Genomic DNA, 20,897 nt, shown 5'->3' on the forward strand with positions numbered 1-20,897 from the left:
ACCTTGTGGACTTGTGACTCGGATACTATCTAGTACTACTGTTGTTATCAATTGGAGCGTATTAAAATGACTGCAGTATGCTGCTTGGCTAGACATCTTCACAAAACAATGAAGGACCCTTGTTTCATAGCAAGAGGAGATTAACAAACCAGACAAACAGTCTCGTCACATGACTGACCGGGATCGGAGTTAAGGCTGACTGACACACGCAGGTACTCCGTCCGGCGTACAATTCTAGAGCGGCTTATTGCTATCCTGCAGAAGGGGATAACAGAAAAGGTCAGACTGTACTTAGTAGAATGGCCAACCAGGCCCCCAGTTGATAGGTAGATCTGTTGGCTGTTGGACGATGGAGCGACGGGAGAACACTTTGAATAGTGAACAGACATTATTGTCCTTTACAGCGGTCGCAAGCTTCGACCCCAAAGCAGATGACGATCCTGATCAAAGACGCTGATGGATGGCGCGTCCGAACAGAGGCAAACTCCCAATGACATTCCGAGTGGTGCTCGTGATGTACCCGCAAGGGGGCTGACTGCCCTCCGATCGGCTGATGGGGTTCCGCCAAGATCACAGGCTGCAATGACAGTTCAGACTGCGGAATGCCAGGCATTGCTTGGTGAGGATTAGCAGTGCTGGGCAGAAAAGCTTAGGATGGCAGAACAACGCCCATGCTTGCGACCGGGGCGCGAAGGTGCGAGACTGACTTGGCTGTGGCAGCCATGCCATTCATGGGGAAAAGGCAAGGCAAAAGGGATGATCCATGGTTCCCGCCCGGCCAGAACTCAGCCTTTGTTCGGATTAATTGTTTGGCTTAAATTTTCCAGGGGCAAGAAGGGGAAAAAAAAAAAAAAACAACAGAACACCAAAAAGAAAGGGAAGATCGGGATGCCGTATTCGTATTATGGCCTCAGGCTCACTTTGATACTAAACACCTCATCTTTTCTCCAGGGACTTAAAACAAACTCTGGTAGTGGAAATTTCATCACCCTCATTTTTAGCTCCTTTCTGAAGTCTGAACCCCTTCTGACCCTGTCACACCATGATCCTTGGGGTCGAGAAGAAATGCGAGGGCGAGAAAGCTGATTGCACGAGGAGCTGACGTGGACGGGGACCAACTCCACCGGTGGCGATGGTTGGCTTTTTGGGCCTTTCTTCCCTTCTTTTTCCCGTCGATTAAAAATAGGCCTGGCCCGGCGTCTACGCAGCTTGATTTGAAGCAAACCCCCATCCACCTCTCTTGGTTTCTGCTGCAATGCCATCATCTCATTCTTGACTTGACTGCCACTGTCTCCATCCGTATTCCCCCCTTCACTCTCGTTTACTCTCCGTTCCTGCTGGTCAGTCTCTTCCTTGACCGTGTCCCTCGCTTCCAACACTCGTTTCCTTCAATTTCCTCCCCCCTTTTCTCTCGTTGCCCCCCTCCTCCCGCTCCCTCCCGCCATGCGTCTCGTTCGAGATTGCCTGTATGGGGGGTTATTCCTTAACACGGCGCTCTTCTCCCAGCTCTCCCACGCCATCGATATCGATATCAGCAGTACCAGTATGCCTTCCCCCCACTTCTTCAATCTCTTTCCCATTATATACACCACTGTCTCGGCCCTTGCTTTATTCCGTCATCCTTCTCCTCTCCTACATACTTGGACGCAGTTGCGCCACTATATCTAAGACTCCATGCCTTCCATTCCAACGACATACATAAATACCATGAATTGACAACTGATACACATTTTTATTGTCCGTATAGGTTCAATTAAAGATGCCGCCAGTAAGACGGCCTACGGGTCCATGACCTGGTATCATGGAAACGAAACCGGTCAGATTCCCGGTGCTTTCCCTAGCAAGTGGTGGGAGGGTAGCGCGCTTTTCACAAGTTTGCTCCTCTACTGGTATTACACTGGAGACAGTACCTACAACGACGAGGTCCGTCAGGGTATGCAATGGCAGGCGGGTGACTGCGATTACATGCCCGCCAATTACAGTAGTTACCTGGTAAGTGACCTGACCACACCCATCCCCCCTGAACTTGGACAATAGTCTGACTCTCGTCGCTGTTCACTAGGGTAACGACGATCAAATGTTCTGGGGTCTTGCCGCCATCACCGCTGCCGAGATCGAATTCGCCGACAGCTCCTCCGGATATTCCTGGCTCGCTTTGGCCCAGGGTGTTTACAACACTCAGATCGACCGATGGGATGATTCGACATGTGGCGGCGGTTTGCGCTGGCAGATCTACCCTTACGAGGCCGGTTACGCCATGAAGAACTCCATCTCGAACGGAGGTTTGTTCCAACTCGCCGCCCGCCTGGCCCGCTACACCTCAAACGACACATACGCCGACTGGGCAGAGAAGATCTTCGATTGGTGTGCCTCGACTCCGTTGCTAAACAACGAGACTTGGAACGTGGCCGACTCCACCGATGTCGATAACAGCTGCTCCACCCAAGGCAACAACCAGTGGTCTTACAACTACGGCGTGTTCTTGACGGGAGCCGCGTACATGTACAACTATGTGAGTGATTCCGACCCCCTTGAGGTACGAAGGAAACATGTGCTGATTTGACGCCATTCACAGACCGGCAAGGCCAAGTGGAAGACTGCGGCGGAGGGCCTCTTGAACGTCACGCTCGACACCTTTTTCCCGGCGAAGTATGGTGGAAACATCATGTCCGAAATTCTCTGTGAGCCGACCGAAGTGTGCAATGACAACGAAATTCTGTTCAAGGGTCTCGTCACCGGATGGCTTGGACTTGTGGCCCTAGTGATGCCGTCGACGTATGATAGCATTTTGCCAAAGCTGCAGGGGTCTGCCGAAGCTGCCGCAGCCTCCTGCAGCGGAATGAGCAACAACACTTGTGGTGTGCGCTGGTGGCCCAAGAAGTGGGATGGATGGAACGGAATGGAGGAGGAAATCGCCGTCACCAACGTTCTATCCTCCGCGTTGGTCAACACGAAGAAAACCGCCCCTGTGACCTCCAGCACCGGAGGCAATAGTAGTAGTGATCCGAACGCAGGTACGGGCGACAACACCGGGAGCAGCGGCAGTACCGAATCGAAGATCACCACGGGCGACAAGGCGGGTGCCTCCATCCTGACCATTGCCTTTGTGGGCATGTGGGGAGGTATGATCGCTTGGATGGTCATTGGCGGTTGAAATATACCACCAACCTACAAAGTCTTGTGATTTGTCTGTCTATAGTGATTCGGTTCATATGGCTGGGCGATTCCCCCTTTGTCCTTGCTATGTTTTTTGATTTGGGCGATTTCGGAAAGGCGCAATGTGTCTATAGGTCTACTACATTTTGTGAATGCCTTCTCTCATGCATGTATATAATCTAGATAAGTTGGTTTGGACTGGACTGGTTGGCCTAGGTACGTGTCAGGTTCCCTGTACTTGATATTCTTCGTTCACGTGACTTATTCTCCGAAAACATACACATTGATTATTGTTGAAACAAGCATGTCCTGTGAATTATCCAAAGACATCTTTCTGAGAAGGAAGCACCTGTTCACTAGTTTCACTAATTCTGAGTGAAAGACCCATGGAGGATGTTGCTATACTTCTCGTACTATATCTATTTATACATTAACCTCTACAATCATAGCAGCTACTCCTCAACAACTATAACCAGAAAAGCAGACATGACGACCCAGATATAGTTACTAACTAGTTAATAAGCCAGAACCCGAAACACGTGACCGAGTGCTTGACGGCATGTGATTCATATCTGAGTTCAGTGCTATCTATATACCAACTATCGTCTCGATATAGAGTTACTACTAGTACTGCTAATTCTCATTTGGCCTTACTACTGATCATTTGAGCTGGTACTACAACCATGAACAAATCTCCAACAAACGAATACCAACCTGACCGCTGCTACTGGTGTTATTCTTCAAGCACCTAAGCCTAGCAATAGCATTATTTGGGAGAAAATGAACGTACGAAGGAATAAGTCATCTATAGCACCGTATCTAAATAGTGCTCGTGAATTAGTTTATGTCGTTTTCTTTCTTATAAATGAAGTGCTAGAGTTGAGGAGGTAGAGAGTGGTTGTTGATAAGATATACCTCTGTGGATGTCTACTACTACTACTACTGTTGTATCTAGAGCTGTTGAGTGTCTGACTATTAGTAGTATTTGAATATCATGGGGTTATCCCTCAATCCCAGTTTAGAAATAATGAATTCTTCTCACAAATATATAGTATCTATATAGCTTGAGCCTTTCTAGCATTGACGGAGCTTTCGAAAGATAGTATCCAAAAAGGCGGTGCCGATTTACAAGAACCATCTACCCACTATCTTACATGAGTATTTATTCATTGGTCCCCCGGTAGTACAAAACCAACTCGAAGGCTTTCTGAGTTCCGCACGAAGACCTTTCTACCGTTTGCAAGGTCTGTCAGTGTGAGAGGAAAAGGGAGCTACTGCATAGATCATGGATTATTCCGTTTCCATTCCCAACCATGCTTCTCTTCTAAGCACAGAATGACTCTAGCCTATCTATTTTTATCTAGCTCAACATAAGAAATAATCCAATGAATGACTACCCACCATCCAGCGACAAAGACAACTATCACCGACGACCCTCCACCGTCTGATGAAACTCTCTCTTTACTGTGATAGCATTTGGCACATTACTCAACCGCACAACCTCCATCCCCGTCTCCATGTCCACCACCTTCTGCACGGCGAAATCCTGTCCCCTAGAGACATGGCTATCATTCGACGAATTGCCGTTCTGCAATTGAATCCACTGTTCATTGAGCGTTTCGCTAAGACGGTGTCGGCGAGGGCGAGACCGCGAGGTGAAGTTCTTGGACTCGCGGCCGTATTGCAGGTGGGGAATGGAGGAGCTGCCTCCTGTTCGGCTTGTGACCTTTTGCGCCGCTTGCCTGAAAAGGCGGTAGATGATGGGTAAGTTGGCGCAGAGAATGCCCCCGAGCGATTCGAAGCCGGATAGAACACCGAGGTCGACGCCGTCCCCTACGTTTGTTTTATGTTAGTGTGGTCAAGCGTGGTATTACTTGGTGGGTTGGAAGAGAGAGAATGGACGCACAGGTGATGTCGGACGAGCTTTCCGCAAAGACAAAGGCTAGACGGGCAGCGCTTATGCCGCATGTTCTGGTGATCATGTAAGTGTTAGTGCTTGGCTAGTAAGGGAGGGCGAAATGTGGAAAGTACCTACATGAATCCAATTGAGAAGATGATACAGAGGGCAATTTTATTGCTTCGGGTCGTACGGAGCCGCACAATCACCCCTATCGGGAGAGCAAATATGACAAGGTCGGTGATCATGTTGGAGGTGTTGACATAGTATGACAGGGCGCTGGAGTTGAAGCAATGGCCTTTAACACTGGCATCCCAGAAAGCCTCCAGTGGTCGACAGAGCAGGCCCATAAAGATCTCAATCGTCGCAATCCACAGACAGACAAATGTGACACAGCCAATTACTGTCCTGCGAAACCATTGTATTGCGAATATGCGGTAGTATAAGGCGAGGATCCCGAGTTTGACACTTGCGAGACCGACATTATAGAGGTGGCTAGCAATATAGTCACCCTGTTATGTGTCAGTTAGGTCGGGAGGTAATCAGTAGCGCATTGTACCTTCAAAAATGCCTCGAAGTCTTTAGTCGAAAGGGTTGAAGCATGTTTACCAAAGCCATGACGCATGCCTAAGTATGTTAGCTAAATGCTGGCTAGAGACGCACGAGGGCATGCAACCCATACCGACGACCAGCATGATAATACTGTATGTTACCTCCAGCATCTAACCGAAGACAACAAAGATCGTCAGTATGCACAGGAACCAGGCGATAGGGAGGCAAAAGCACCGTAGCTAGAGTGATTAGGTAGTCATCTGCATGAAAGCGGTCCTCTGTTGGACCACGGACTTTCACAAAAAGCCGTAGACCCGTGCATAGTGTCATGCAGACGATAGGAACGGTGTATCCAGCTATCACCACAGGCACCCTCGAGGCAGTCTCTAGCGAGCTCGTCATGGTGGCCTACATGCTCTGAAACACACCATATGCCTAGGAATTCTGGTGCCTCTGAGATTCCCGCAGGCCCCGAGCAGTTTATAGGACCCTAAATCTCATTATTCAGATCTGCAAAGTCCCTTCGATGGGCTACAGGGGTCGTCGGCACCGTATGGAATTGAAATCACTACCAATAAACTAATGGCAAGCTCCATGGTCTGGATCTAGATCGAAGGCAGCAGGATTGGTCGCGTAATTTCATTTTCCTGAGGCGGGAGGAGAATATTCGAACAAAGGGTGGAGACCTGAGGACATTGCAATAGATACTGATAGTCGAGGCAGCTGAGCCGAATGGCCGCATCGAACCATCTCATAAGGTGAATTGAGTTTTGATGGATAACTGAACCATCTAGAACTCGGCCCATGATGGCATTCCTAGTCTCTGAGTGGAGTCCGATCCTCCGATGAAAAGTCCAGGAACGCGCTATTTGAATCGAAAGGCGTCAGTAATCGGATTACCGCCGGTGGTAAGACTCGATGATTATGGTTCGAGGTGATTGGATACGCATTTAACACCGTTAGTTTCAGCTTGCTATCCCACTAAATGATGAGGGGGGAACTCCAGCGACTGTTGGCTGACGGACCGTCCCTACCGTCTTTAGGGTACGGGGAGACCTCATTAGTGTCCGCCTCGGACGCGATTAGCGTTCCCATGGCGGATGGGCCTTCGCCCAGTCGCCAATCCCATCCAGCCCTCGATATTAACGGCGATGTTGGGTTTTCAGCTCGCCCGTGGCCACTCCGAGGTGGGAGATGGCCGTGTTTCCGGACCTCCACCATGGCCTTTCCCCCTCCGGTAAGTTCGTTCAGCCCACTCGGAGTCCTCCAAAGGTCTTTTCCCCATCTTATCCTTCTCACAAGGGAAATAACTAGATCTGGTGTTGAGTGTCCTAGTAAAGACATGATTGACTGTCGACATGTTCATTTCGTGGTCGTTGAACCCTGGCCCTCCAACTTCATCCGACTCAGATTCGTCGCCTCCGAAGACGTCCCAACCCAGAATCCGGTCCCGCAGCGGTTGTCTTACGTGTCGTCGGAGACGGGTCAAATGCGACGGTGCGTGTTGTCCATTGCCTGTCCCATCTCTAGGTTGATGGGAGCCTCGTGCTCCTCATGACCTGCTCCGGTGTTGTACACGGCAATTCCTAAGCGACAAGGAAGCTTATTCTCCGATGCGTCCAGAAGCTCATCCAGTATGTGTGCGCTGCCAACGGTCGAAGAATCGATGCAACTACGGGGTCCGCCTTCAATGGGAGGATGATATGCGGGCCGCGGGGAAATGCCATGGACGAACTGGGATTGTGACCAGAAGGGATTCGCTTCGATGCAAAGAATCTGAAGAGGACGAAGATCTTCTGCCTTCGAAGCGGATCGAACGCAAAGATCAACCTGGTAGCGACGGGGAATCCGCATTGATCCTCACTCCACCCTCGTCGCACAGTCCACTGCGGGCCGCGACGTCAGAAAGCGTTTCCTTTCTAACTCGTGACACATATCACAGTCAATATCAGCACTGGAAAGAGAGCAAGATTAAGTCATCAAATACCACTTTTCGGACCTTGCCTTGGACCCTCGGGGTGCCCGATGTTGACGATGTGTGCTTGTCGTTTTACGAGTCGATAATGTGCCCCGCTGCCGTTACCATCGACAACGAGGAAACTAATCCCCTCCGCAATACAGTGATGCGCATGGTATTTCGGTCTGAATTGGCATATTATTCTGTGCTCATGACCAGTGCGCAGTATCTAAGATCCATCGATAGTCGCTTCGAACTCTTTGAGATGCAGGTCCGGCAAAGGGTGCTCAAAGGCTTGCGTCAAGCGTTGGCGGAAAGTTGCTTTGAATTCGAAGACGTGCTGCTGCCGACTATATTTCTCTGCTCTTCGGCTGTATGTGATGTCCTCGCTCTTGATGTTCTCATGGGTGTCAGTATTGACTCGCAGCAGATATCTCACAGCTGTGACGCCTCCTGGGTTCGCCATCTGACATGTTTCCAGATGGTCATCAAGCAGAAGATTCGTCGCCACACAACAACAGACGTGCCGCAACTGTTCTTGAGTTACTTTCTTGCACATTTAGTGCTGGCAAAGTCCCTCTTCCCCATAGACAAGGCACTACCTGTTGTAGAACTGCGGAACGATCTCTCGTTACCCGTAGAAGAAGGGGCCAGCTGGACCTCTTCAGATTCTCTGTCCAAGGCCATGGACCCAGATACGCTTCACGAAATTGACGTTTGGACTGGCATGAGTAACCGCATGCTCTTGCTTATCAATGATATATTAAGTCTCAAGGATGATGTGCGGGCCTTATATGAAGAAGGGACCGAAGCTGAAGAGAAACAACGCGTCATTGAAGCCAAGATTATCACTTTACAAAGGAATCTTCAAGACACGACACACCTACTCCCGAAATCACTGCGTCGATGTCAGGATTCCGCCGAGGTTGTCCATAGGCGTCGTCTCCTTGAGTACACTGGCGAATCATATCGTCTTGCCGCGTGTCTGCTTCTTTCGGAAGCGTCCACGCCAGCTTTCCTCGGTTACATCAGTGAACCAAGCCTGGGCTTGGATACAACACGAAAGCAGCGCCATGTCGATTATATCCTGTCTCTGGTAGAATCGATAGTCTCATCGCTGGATCACCTCCCAATCTCCTGGCCGTTATGGCCCCTCTTCATTGCCTCGTGCTGCAGTACGTCTGAATCCGACAAAGCACGGGCTTTGGCACAATTCCAGGCAGCTCAAGCGAAAGCCCCATATGAGAACACTGTACGAGCACAGACAGTTGTGGAATTACTGTGGCAGCGACGTGAGCTGTATGTGGCAGGGGAGAGGACACGGACCGGTCGATTTGAGTGGGAGTTGGTGATGGAATTTCTGGGGTGGCAGACGAGCTTCGCTTGAAGACGCCTCTTCACCTGATTCACGCACACATGAACACACGACTTTCAGCTGTATACCCCAAGACATCGTTTCTATAATTAAGTAGTGTCAACTTTTCACTTTTGTTCAACCTGTTGCGCACTTCACCCTTCCGCACATTTCTTCTATCTTGTCCTACAAACAGTATCGATAACTTTCGTTCTGCCAGTCCGTGATATCGCCCGACTCGCTGTGGTCCGAATGTGATTGGACAGCATCCTCCATCTCTGGTGACTCGGGCTCAATAGTCCGGCCTTGCTTGCGGTTCCTTCGCTTATTCTCCCACGCCATATACACTCGCAGAGCAATGACATCCGCGACGGCAATGCAAAAACACGCCAGAATAGCGGCAAACGCAGTCTACACATACCGTCAGTGCTTCAATCACAGCAGACAAACGGAGACCAACTGAAATGAGAGAGAGCTCTCTTACCAAATATTTAGGGGCTTCGTTGGTCTTGAACAATTGCGGCCCGGCAATATTGCCCACGCAGTACCCAATAAACAGTATAGCTGTCACGGTACTTTTCTTGGTAAACCCAGCAAAGTTACTCGAGACCAGACTAAGACTGAGGGGCCATCCGGCACCAAAGACACTGACGAGCCACACCCCAACCAAGCGACCCCATTTCTTCTCGGTAGGGAGCTGTCGCATGAGGAGAATGCCGACGAGGCTGACCAGAAGAGTGGCGATCATCCAGTAGCAGCGGAGACCACGGAAGCGATTGCATGTGAATGCACTAATAAGCAGAAAGACGAGAGCCACAGCAGCCATGGGGATGCTGTACAGGAGAGTGTTGAAGGTATCGAAGCCGAAAGACTCGATAACCAGGCTCGAGAACTGCTCATATGTTTAGTGCAAGTTCATTCTGTTCATGTGGCTCAGAGGGGTTTGGAAGAACTTACGTTGGTTATACCCCCGTTTGGCAGAGAGACCATGAAATTGTAGACGAACAAAAACCATGTTTTTGGATCAAGCCATGCTTCGATGAATTGGTCTTTCTTCCATTCGCGGCTCTGGTAGCTCTTCTGGCATGCCTGCGCGCGAAGGTAGGCGGACTCGCGTTGATTCGGTTGGAGGAACTTGGCGTTATGTGGGGAGTCGGGCAGGGCGAAGAACAGGAAGACCGACCATCCCAACGTGATCAGTCCGAATATTATGAAGAGCCATTGCCACGGCCCCAACCTATCTTCAATGTGGCCGATGGCGTAGGCGAGAACGCCTCCGAAGATTGCGGCAACACCGTTGCCCGCGAACCAGATGCAGCTGCGCAGAGCGTGCTCTGATGGCGTATACCACATACTCACGACTAGAGTGAACCCGGGGCTTATGGCGCTTTCGAAAACTCCCAAAAGTACACGGAGCGCGGTCATCCCTGCGAAGTTGGAGGCTGCTGCGTGGCAGGTTAAGATGATAGCCCATAGAATCCTAGCCTCTTAGTATATTGTCATATGAGTTGGATGTGGTACTAGCGTACATCATAGTAGAGAGGTATTTGCCGAGCGGGAACTTGACAAACCCCAGAGAGACGGGGTAGGATGCGACTAGGTAACCAAAGTAAAAGGCACTCGAGGTCCATGAATAGAGGGCTGTGGTCATGTGCTGATCTGACGTTAGACGAGTCTGAGAAGCACAAGGGGTTGCAGCATACCGTGCCACTCAGAAGACCTAAGATCGATGCATACGACAAGGTCGTCTTATCGAGATATTGCAGCAAGTACGAAAAGAACATCAGCGGAAGAAGACAAAGATCGATGCGGCGGATGATGGCTTTCTCCTCTCTCTCTGAGAGGGGTTGAATAGACTCATTGGGACCCTTATGAAACCTCTTCTCGTCCTCCATCGGCGGCGAGTTGGTACTATCCGAGGCAGACATGTTGGATGGATGTGCTGGAATGACAGACTACTTGCCAGGACAGTGCAGGTAGCAAAGGAAGAACCGGGGAGCTCTTTAACCTCCTTTCAGAACAATATAGTATCATATGCAGCACGGTCTCGACCCAAGATTAATTGACGGCACGATCTGGCGCTGCGCCGTTAGGGCTGCTGGCGTGGCGCCGCTGCCGAGGATTGGGCCCATCCTCATGCGCCGAAGTGTTGCCTTCCCGACTAGCGGCATGCTTAGGCTTACGCCGGTGTATTACCGTCATGACCTTGTATGCTCAACTAAACCAAAATAGGCCCGGCACATCCTCGCTTCGACCTACTTATCTGGTGAGTTGTAACCCCGGATAGGTTTCGCCAGACTACTGGTGACCACATCAGTGTCTGGCGTCGCGTCTTGTCTTGTCACTGTCGACAAATAAGCCGGCTCCGAGTGGGCACACAATGTCAAATTGGAACATAGCCTCGGCTTTCTGCATACGGTTAATATATGCTGCTTCCCTAGCCAGGCCAGGATCACATCCTTGTCAGTGTCTGAACTGTGATCCAAACTGTGTTGCACTCATACCCCTTTAATTATGCATCGGCCCCTGACAGACAGCACTTTCTACCGCATCAACGCGGATATCCTAATCCCTGGAAGGGGAGCACCAATTGCCCGTGGAGCTGTGGTTTGGAAATCGAAAACAATCCTCTATTCTGGACCGCAGCATGAAGTACCAGTCGAGTATCAGGATGCTGTTACCACACATGTTCCTGTTGCCATGCCAGGCATGTGGGATTGCCACATTCACTTCTTAGGCGCAACAGCGGCGACCATGGATTCGATTGTAAATACCCCGCAAGCATTAGCAGGGGCACGAAGTGTCCCTTACTTATATGCAACCATCATTGCGGGATTCACATCAGTTCGCGAAGTTGGAGGATATGGTTGTGAGCTGGCCAAAGTTATTGACGAGGGCCGCATTCCAGGACCGACCATCTACGGTGCGCACAGCGCCATCAGCATGACGGCAGGCCACGGCGACGTACACGGTGTGAATCCCGAGGGTTTGCGCGACCTATGTACGCATGGCCTGCCTTTGACTATCGCAGATGGTGTGCCCGAGTGTCTGCAAGCCGTACGAAAGCAACTGCGGCACGGAGCACGCATCATCAAGGTCTGCGCCAGTGGTGGTGTAGTGAGCGCTATCGACGACCCGCAACATCAAGAATTCTCGTTCGAAGAGCTGAAAGCTATTGTTGACGAGGCAGCGCGAGCAAGGCGCGTTGTGGCCGCTCATTGTCACGGCAAGGCAGGCATCATGAATGCTCTCCGTGCAGGTTGTCGCACAATTGAGCACGGCAGCTATCTGGATGAGGAGGCTATCGACTTGATGCTCGAGAAGGGCGCGATGTTAGTGGCAACACGCAGCGTTATCGAGAGTGGACTGGCAATGCGTGATCTCTTTACGCCCGGTTCATACCAGAAGTTGCTCGAAGTAGCCGATACGCATAAGAGGGCGTATGAGCTAGCAGTCAGACGTGGCGTGCCTATCGCTTTGGGTACAGACCAATTCATCAGCTCGGATAATCCCGCATTGGGATATGGACGCAATGGCAAGGAGCTGGTATACGCGGTTGCAGCAGGTATGACACCTCTAGCTGCAATTGAAGCTGCCACGGCCAACGGGCCGTTAACGCTCGGAGATCAGGCACCAAAGAGTGGCCAATTGAGGGAGGGATTTGACGCAGACATCATCGCACTGACGGCAAACCCACTGGAAAACATAATTGTGGTCTCTGATCCAAAGAATGTCACGCATGTATGGCGATATGGCAAGCTTGTCAAATCAAACTAAGGTGATATCTGATAATTAAATAATACTTGACGTCTTCGTTACGTTCAATTTTCATCTTTGCACCTGTCAATGTCTATATCATATAAGGAGGAGAACGTCGAGTGTCCATACGGTTTTCTCACGCTCGACGTCCCCTGCCGAACCGGTGGTACAGAACGCCGATTCTGTTTGTTTTGCCTATTTGATTTCTGAGAAATAACTCAGAAGCAACAGCCCGGCACGAAGGTACTTCTTCCTGCTGGAATCATATCATATGTCTCCCTTTTCTGCCGCATAGCGTATGCGGATGCCAGGATCTCTATTACCGCTTAGGTCACCTTATGCAGTCTGGTGCCGACATTATAAATGAATGCTTTGGAGTATCCCATTGGAAGCGCTCCCACAAGCTCGCTTGAACTTTGCTGCTGCATACATTATCACTTGTATCTGCCGGATATTCTCCTATGTTAAGAGTCAAGAGCGCATCAGTTGTCTAACTCATGTATACACTAGGGTCGCTTACCTGAAGACGAACGAACTATGAGAGAGGCATTTTGGTGATAATCCTCGAATTGAGGGCAGTAAAGTATTGTGGTGGGAACGAAGAACGAAGGAATGCGAATGGAAAACCTGAGGCTCCAACCCGCCAAGGCGAGCAAGCCGAACTTCTGCTCTTCTCACTTCACGTCAACTTAGCCAGCAATATTTTTCCTCGCTTGAATCGCTTTTTCCGTCCCCTTTACCGTCCTGCAGTCATCGCGGATTTTGATTCCGGTCTTTTCCGCTCCTGAATCCAAGCTATTCGTCCTCTTCAACTAGTAGGTGAGCAGCGCCACCTAAAGCCCGAATCCATACCAGTTCAATGATAGGCGCAATGATTTACGTTGTTGGCGACCAGATACTGATGCGGGATATAAGTGGCACAAGATCGTTTATGCAGACAGAGTGTGACATTGCTTCGTTAAACAGGGCTCTTGTGGGTTAGCCAAGACTATGGATGGTCTGGACATCCTCAGCAATGTGAATTGTCTGGATACCCGGATAGGTCGGCAACGCTCGAAAAGGGTGACAGCCGGTTATCTATGCCGCCAGATCAAGTCGGCATGCCGCCCCTTCAACGCGATTTCTGAAGAGATTCAGATCCTACAAGTCTGCTGAGATATTGATTAGACATATCATCGAGGTATTCGATTAGTAGGCCCCAGCGCAACTGTCTGGCGCAACTTTCTGGCGCAACACGTTTCGCCCTCGCCACTGGCAGTTTGCTGCAGGCAATCATTGCCACTGGAACACACTTTATCTCTACGGATTCTAACACGAGATTCAGAACGAGTATGATTCTCCCGAGGTATTCTAGAAAGCCGATCCACCGAGCTATTGTGGATCCGGCGCGAACATCTCACCTACTGTGAAACAACTATGGAGCAAACAACCGAGGCCATTGCATTATATTACCGTTTTGGGAAGGCGATGGAAGCCGATCATCCGCCCAGGCTATTGGACCAGATGCGGAACCTCATGGGTAGTAGATGGCAGATGCATGGTGCACATATGCATGGTGCACATAATGTTTCTCATCTGTAAGTACTCCACTCGCGGGTACTCGGCTCACCCAAGGTAATTGAGCTGACGCGCAATACCAGCAGTTCTTATCGTGTTAGAGACCCCTGGGGTTCCATAAATGTATATAAGAATGCATAGGGTCTGGACTTTCAGTCTCGCTAGTTCCAGACGATAAACACATCGAGTCTTCTTAATCTCATTTGGCTATTCATTTCAGTTGCTATGAATCCTCCTGAGTTTCCGGAAGACGAGAAGTCTTCCGACTTACCAATCCCAGAACGGAAGAGCCTCGACACACTGAATGTCCCCCATATCAATGTTCGAGAAGCTCCAAGCGCAGAAACCTTGATCGTTCCCCATGCAGTCAACGCCTCTGCTCCTGGGAAGGATGCAGAATGGAGCATGACCCCGCAGGTAATCCGGAGCCAGGAACGTGAGGCTGCGGCAGGATTCAAAAAGCGGGAGCTAGGTGTGACCTGGAAGAATCTCGGCGTGGATGTCCTTGCAGCAGAAGCGGCGGTCAATGAGAACCTATTCTCCCAATTCAACTTACCACAACGAATCCGCGACTTTACCCGAAAGCCACCCCTGAAATCTATATTGACGGAAAGCCACGGCTGTGTCAAGCCAGGGGAGATGCTCCTAGTCTTGGGACGCCCGGGTTCAGGATGTACCACTCTTCTCAATTTACTCTCCAATCGCCGCCATGGCTACCACACCATCAAGGGTGACGTGAGCTTTGGAAATATGTCCCATGAAGAAGCAGCTCAATATCGCAGCCATATCGTGATGAATACGGAAGAAGAGCTATTCTATCCACGGTTGACCGTAGGTCAGACAATGGACTTTGCTACTCGGCTCAAAGTTCCTTCTCATCTTCCCGACGGTGCCGCATCCGTGAAAGAATATACTGCTGAGACAAAGCAATTTTTGATGGAATCTATGGGGATTTCACATACCGCTGACACGAAGGTAGGGAACGAGTTTGTGCGGGGTGTGTCGGGAGGAGAACGAAAGCGAGTCTCTATTATTGAATGCCTGGCAACAAGGGGCTCTGTCTTTTGCTGGGACAACAGTACCCGCGGTCTCGATGCCAGTACTGCATTGGAGTGGGCTAAGGCTTTGCGAGCGATGACTAACGTCCTCGGTCTCTCGACAATTGTGACCCTTTATCAAGCGGGGAATGGGATATATAATCTCTTTGATAAGGTTTTGGTTCTGGATGAGGGAAAACAGATATTCTATGGCCCAGCGGCTGCAGCAAAACCATTCATGGAGAACCTGGGGTTCGTCTATACAGATGGTGCCAATGTTGGTAAGTATTCTCAAATCACATGCTGCTACTGAGGGTTGACCGATATTGACGCTTCCCAGGTGATTTTTTAACAGGCGTGACCGTGCCTACTGAGCGAAGGATAAGACCTGGGTATGAAAACAGGTTTCCCCGGAATGCCGATTCTATTATGGTAGAGTATAAGGCGTCAGCTATCTACAGCCACATGACAGCGGAATACGACTATCCCACAAGCGCGATCGCTCAGGAGCGGACGGAGGCATTCAAGGAGTCTGTTGCCTTCGAAAAGACCACACACCAGCCAAAGAAGAGTCCGTTTACCACAGGATTTGGGACTCAAGTCCTCGCATGTACACGGCGTCAGTACCAGATTCTGTGGGGTGAAAAGTCCACATTCTTAATTAAGCAAATCCTGTCTCTGGTGATGGCCTTGATTGCAGGATCCTGCTTTTACAACGCCCCGCAGACATCTGCTGGGCTTTTCACAAAAGGTGGAGCGGTCTTTTTCTCCCTGCTCTACAATACGATCGTCGCTATGTCTGAGGTTACCGAGTCCTTCAAAGGGCGGCCTGTGCTCATCAAGCATAAGGCATTTGCTTTCTACCATCCGGCTGCTTTCTGCTTGGCACAGATAACAGCTGACTTCCCGGTGCTGCTATTCCAGTGCACGATCTTTTCGGTTGTATTGTATTGGATGGTTGGGCTCAAAGCAACAGCAGCGGCGTTTTTCACTTTTTGGATCATCCTATTCACCACGACTTTGGTGAGTTCTTCCAAACCCAGTAATAGCTCTCAACTAACGTCGTTTAGTGTGTTACGGCGCTATTTCGATGCATTGGTGCAGGGTTCAGTACCTTCGAAGCTGCATCGAAGATTTCGGGAACCGCTATTAAGGGAATCGTCATGTATGCTGGCTACATGATCCCTAAGCCAAAGGTCAAAAACTGGTTCCTTGAGCTCTACTATACCAACCCCATGGCTTATGCCTTTCAAGCTGCGCTGTCGAATGAGTTTCACGGCCAACATATTCCTTGTGTTGGAAAGAACATTGTCCCTAACGGCCCTGGATATGAGGATGTCGACTCAGCCAACAAAGCCTGTACTGGTGTAGGCGGTGCTCTTCCCGGTGCAGACTACGTGACCGGTGACCAGTATCTTTCATCGCTTCATTACAAGCATTCCCAGCTTTGGAGGAACTTCGGAGTTGTGTGGGCGTGGTGGGGCTTTTTCGCCGTGCTCACCATTATTTGCACCACATATTGGAAAGCTGGTGCCGGGGGGAGTGCTTCACTGTTGATCCCTCGTGAAAATCTAAAGCAGCACCAGAAAAGCATCGACGAAGAGTCTCAGGTCAAGGAAAAGGAGCAAGCCAAGGCTGCCACTAGCGACACGACTGCAGAGGTGGATGGCAACCTTTCCCGCAATACTGCCGTCTTTACCTGGAAGAACCTCAAATATACCGTCAAAACACCTTCCGGCGACCGGGTCTTGTTGGATAATATCCACGGTTGGGTTAAACCAGGCATGCTTGGGGCTCTCATGGGCTCTTCAGGAGCAGGCAAGACGACCTTACTTGATGTTCTTGCACAGCGAAAGACAGAGGGCACCATTACTGGGTCTATCATGGTTGATGGCCGGCCGTTGCCTGTGTCATTTCAAAGAATGGCTGGGTACTGCGAGCAATTAGATGTCCATGAACCGTTTGCTACGGTTCGGGAAGCTCTAGAGTTCTCTGCATTATTACGCCAGCCACGAACAACCCCTAAAGAAGAGAAACTTAAGTATGTTGAGACTATCATTGACCTGCTTGAGCTTCATGATCTGGCAGACACTCTTATTGGCACAGTTGGCAATGGCCTTAGTGTGGAGCAAAGAAAACGAGTCACCATTGGCGTGGAGCTTGTGTCCAAACCAAGCATCTTGATCTTCTTGGATGAGCCTACCTCTGGGTTGGATGGACAGTCTGCTTATAATACAGTGCGGTTCCTCCGCAAGTTAGCTGACGTTGGACAAGCTGTCTTGGTGACTATCCATCAACCTTCTGCCCAGTTATTTGCGCAGTTTGACACTCTTCTGCTTCTCGCACGCGGCGGTAAAACTGTGTACTTTGGTGATATCGGCGAAAATGGACAAACGATCAAGAATTATTTCGGCAAATATGGCGCGCAATGCCCCATCGAGGCTAACCCAGCCGAGTTCATGATCGACGTGGTCACTGGAGGCATCGAGAGCGTTAAAGACAAAGACTGGCACCATGTTTGGCTTGAGTCGCCTGAACATCAGCAGATGATCACCGAGCTTGATCATTTGATATCCGAGGCTGCCTCGAAGCCCTCTGGTGTTAACGACGATGGATGCGAGTTTTCGATGCCACTCTGGGAACAAACGAAGATCGTTACCCACAGAATGAACGTGGCTCTTTTCCGGAACACCAACTACGTCAACAACAAATTCTCCCTGCATATCATCTCTGCCTTGCTCAATGGTTTCTCATTTTGGAGGGTCGGTCCAAGCGTGACAGCCCTGCAATTGAAGATGTTCACGATTTTCAACTTTGTTTTCGTTGCACCAGGTGTTATCAATCAGCTCCAACCATTGTTCATCCAGCGACGCGATATCTACGATGCACGAGAGAAAAAGTCGAAGATGTATTCTTGGATCTCTTTTGTCATTGGTCTGATTGTGTCCGAGTTCCCATACCTCTGTGTATGCGCAGTTTTGTATTTCCTTTGCTGGTACTACTGCGTACGCCTGCCTCATGACTCCAACAAGGCGGGTGCTACCTTCTTCATCATGCTCATTTACGAGTTCATCTACACGGGTATTGGCCAGTTCATCGCAGCCTACGCGCCCAATCCAACCTTCGCAGCTCTCGTGAACCCCATGATCATCAGTGTTTTGGTGCTCTTCTGCGGTATCTTCGTTCCGTACACGCAACTCAACGTGTTCTGGAAATACTGGCTCTACTACCTCAACCCGTTCAACTATGTCGTGTCCGGCATGCTCACCTTCGATATGTGGGATGCCAAGGTCACCTGCAACGAGGACGAGTTTGCACTGTTCAACCCTACCAATGGCACCTGCGCTGAATACCTGAAGGACTACATCGCGGGTCAGGGCTGGCGTGTCAATTTGACCAACCCGGATGCTACCTCGACGTGCCGGGTGTGTGAGTACCGTCGTGGAAGCGACTTCTTGACTACACTCAACATCAACCACTACTATTACGGGTGGCGGAATGCTGGTATCACTGTCATCTTTGCGATTAGTGGGTATGCGTTGGTGTTCGCATTGATGAAGCTTCGGACAAAGGCTTCGAAGAAGGCGGAGTAGAGTAAGGCATACGGATGTTGGGGATGTGCCGGTGTGTCGGGTGACTTGAGAGCCGGGGGGTGTAAGTGGATGGGAGATGGATGAGCTGGGTTGTTGAAGTTGTTGGGTCAGTACCCTGACCCAGAGGATAGATTGTACAGTTGTTTGCATATACAGTGTATAGAGAGATAGACTTGACATAGCGATAGAGATAGACTGATATAGAGTATAGAAATAAAGCATCCTTGCTTAGACCAAGCTATATAACAGCATAGCACTTTCAATGCAGACAGACACAGAACCGCAACATGCAATGCAATCACAGACATTTTTATCATATCGTCATCACACATCATGAATATCATATAACCAAACCCAAACCTCATATATACACACTCACCACCTCCTCCCCTCCCCTACTACATAATAACACCCACCTACCCAATCTACTCCAACCTCACTCTCCCCTCTCTCCACCTCGTCACCCCCCGTTCTACCACCGCCGGAATCTCAAAAGCCAAATGACACAACAAACCCCCCAAGAACCCGACAGCATCATTCTTAAACCCAACCAACAAGCCTACCGTAACCATCATTACCATCCACCTCTTCTTCCTCTCAAAATCACTCAACATAGGCCCCATATCCTCGCCCGTCAAGCCCCCCTGGCCTGCAACCGCCTTCCGAATATCCCTCGCACCCGTGGTGTTCAAACTCTCCCCAACACTAAGCAACTCCATTCCCGCCGCAATAACCATAACGCCCAGCAAGGCCGTAGGAAACCGCTTCAACAACCCGACCAGCGACTCACCAAAGAACACCCCGATCACGAGCTTAAACACACCAAGGAAGATGATGCTGGCGCCGGAACGCGCCCCGAAGCGGTACTGCGCCGCCAGGCCGCCGGAGCCGTGGCACACGGGCATGGCGCCGAACCAGCAGCCGAGAAGATTCATAGCGGAGACGCTGAGGGCGATGGAGGTGACGTTGAGGTGTGAAGAGTTGGTGTGTGTGGGAAGGAGGTCATGGGCGAGGTGGACGACAGCGACGATGGAGTTGAGTGTTGTGAGGGGGATCTGGCCGATTCCGGCGTCGAGGATGCCTGTGGACCAGTCTGATGGGGAGGGGAGGACGGTGTAAGGGTGCCAGAGGGAGAGGGAAGGGAGGTCGGAGGCGAGAGTGGAGAGGATGAGGGCGAAGATGAGACCGAGGAGGAAGACGAGGAGGGCGTAGGGGACGGTGCGGTAGACGGTGGTGAAGAGAAGGAAGCAGAATGCGGCGAGGGCCCAGAGACGGTTGTCAGCCCAGGAGGGGGAGAGCCAGGAAAGGTTGCTGAGGAGGGAGTTGCAGGAGGCAATGATGAGGGAGAGGCCGGCGCCGACTTGGATTCCTTTGATGATGGGGATGGGGATGGCGTTGGCGAAGCGCGTGAGGAGGCCGGTTACGCTGAATAGGAGGATGAAGGCTGCGACGAAGAGGCCGGCTGCTGCGATGGCGCCGTTGGTGAAGGTGCGGGCGATGGCGACGGCGGCGATGGCTTTCATGGGTTGGACGGGTAGGGGAATACCGAAGAAGACACCTGTGAGAATGTTGAAGAGCCCGGAGAAGATTAGCGTGCTGGAGAGGGAGACGGTGTTGTTGACGGCTAGAGCGATGGCGATGGGGAGGAATGTGCCCAGGTCGCCGAGGGAGCCAGAGATCTCGGAGACATAGTGGTGGCGGAAGGTGGAGAGGTTGTGGGCGTTGATTTGGCGGAGGTTCATTGTGATGAGGTTGTAGAGGGAGTAAAGATGAGGAGGGAAGAATAGAGAGGAGAGGGAAAGAAGAGGGGGAAAGCAAGGAATGAAGCCGAAGCAAGGCGGAGACGCCAAAACATCCCCGCATCATCGATGGTCTGATAAGATCAGCAGATCATCCCGCGGAGATGCTGTCAATCGCCCCGCTGACTGTTTCGTCTGCGTAAGTGAAGATGATTGCAGCTAATTATGATATTTGAACTTATTGACCTAGGTTTCTATGTAGTCTTTATATAAAATTACAACTCAAACTCTGTGGA

The 20,897-nt window shown here is 50.5% G+C and overlaps 7 protein-coding genes across 7 annotated transcripts; 4 read left to right on the forward strand and 3 right to left on the reverse strand.

The window, feature by feature from the left end:
* Positions 1–1,443: 1,443 nt before the first annotated feature.
* An14g03520 (uncharacterized protein) lies at positions 1,444–3,154 on the forward strand (the record flags this gene model as incomplete). The annotated part of the gene is made up of 4 exons (XM_001400940.3): positions 1,444–1,543; positions 1,748–1,992; positions 2,063–2,512; positions 2,576–3,154. The coding sequence occupies 4 exons, from the start codon at positions 1,444–1,446 to the stop codon at positions 3,152–3,154; spliced, it is 1,374 nt and encodes a 457-aa protein (XP_001400977.1).
* Positions 3,155–4,579: 1,425 nt separating this feature from the next.
* On the reverse strand, positions 4,580–6,007 carry An14g03530 (uncharacterized protein; the record flags this gene model as incomplete). Its single annotated transcript, XM_059744179.1, has 4 exons — positions 4,580–4,989; positions 5,063–5,127; positions 5,192–5,565; positions 5,717–6,007. The coding sequence occupies 4 exons, from the start codon at positions 6,005–6,007 to the stop codon at positions 4,580–4,582; spliced, it is 1,140 nt and encodes a 379-aa protein (XP_059604656.1).
* Positions 6,008–6,824: 817 nt separating this feature from the next.
* An14g03540 (uncharacterized protein) lies at positions 6,825–8,949 on the forward strand (the record flags this gene model as incomplete). The annotated part of the gene is made up of 2 exons (XM_059744180.1): positions 6,825–7,102; positions 7,197–8,949. 2 exons carry the CDS (start codon positions 6,825–6,827, stop codon positions 8,947–8,949), a joined length of 2,031 nt encoding a protein of 676 aa, XP_059604657.1.
* A 153-nt stretch (positions 8,950–9,102) lies between these two features.
* An14g03550 (uncharacterized protein) lies at positions 9,103–10,844 on the reverse strand (the record flags this gene model as incomplete). The annotated part of the gene is made up of 5 exons (XM_059744181.1): positions 9,103–9,246; positions 9,338–9,808; positions 9,874–10,396; positions 10,446–10,570; positions 10,620–10,844. 5 exons carry the CDS (start codon positions 10,842–10,844, stop codon positions 9,103–9,105), a joined length of 1,488 nt encoding a protein of 495 aa, XP_059604658.1.
* Positions 10,845–11,430: 586 nt separating this feature from the next.
* An14g03560 (uncharacterized protein) lies at positions 11,431–12,693 on the forward strand (the record flags this gene model as incomplete). The annotated part of the gene is made up of 1 exon (XM_001400944.1): positions 11,431–12,693. The coding sequence occupies one exon, from the start codon at positions 11,431–11,433 to the stop codon at positions 12,691–12,693; it is 1,263 nt and encodes a 420-aa protein (XP_001400981.1).
* A 1,764-nt stretch (positions 12,694–14,457) lies between these two features.
* On the forward strand, positions 14,458–18,862 carry An14g03570 (uncharacterized protein; the record flags this gene model as incomplete). The annotated part of the gene is made up of 3 exons (XM_001400945.1): positions 14,458–15,550; positions 15,610–16,292; positions 16,340–18,862. The coding sequence occupies 3 exons, from the start codon at positions 14,458–14,460 to the stop codon at positions 18,860–18,862; spliced, it is 4,299 nt and encodes a 1,432-aa protein (XP_001400982.1).
* A 425-nt stretch (positions 18,863–19,287) lies between these two features.
* On the reverse strand, positions 19,288–20,604 carry An14g03580 (uncharacterized protein; the record flags this gene model as incomplete). The annotated part of the gene is made up of 1 exon (XM_001400946.1): positions 19,288–20,604. One exon carries the CDS (start codon positions 20,602–20,604, stop codon positions 19,288–19,290), a length of 1,317 nt encoding a protein of 438 aa, XP_001400983.1.
* Between the last annotated feature and the right edge of the window lie 293 nt (positions 20,605–20,897).

The sequence above is a fragment of the Aspergillus niger genome (assembly GCF_000002855.4).
Source record: "Aspergillus niger supercontig An14".
In the NCBI taxonomy this organism is placed as follows: domain Eukaryota; kingdom Fungi; phylum Ascomycota; class Eurotiomycetes; order Eurotiales; family Aspergillaceae; genus Aspergillus; species Aspergillus niger.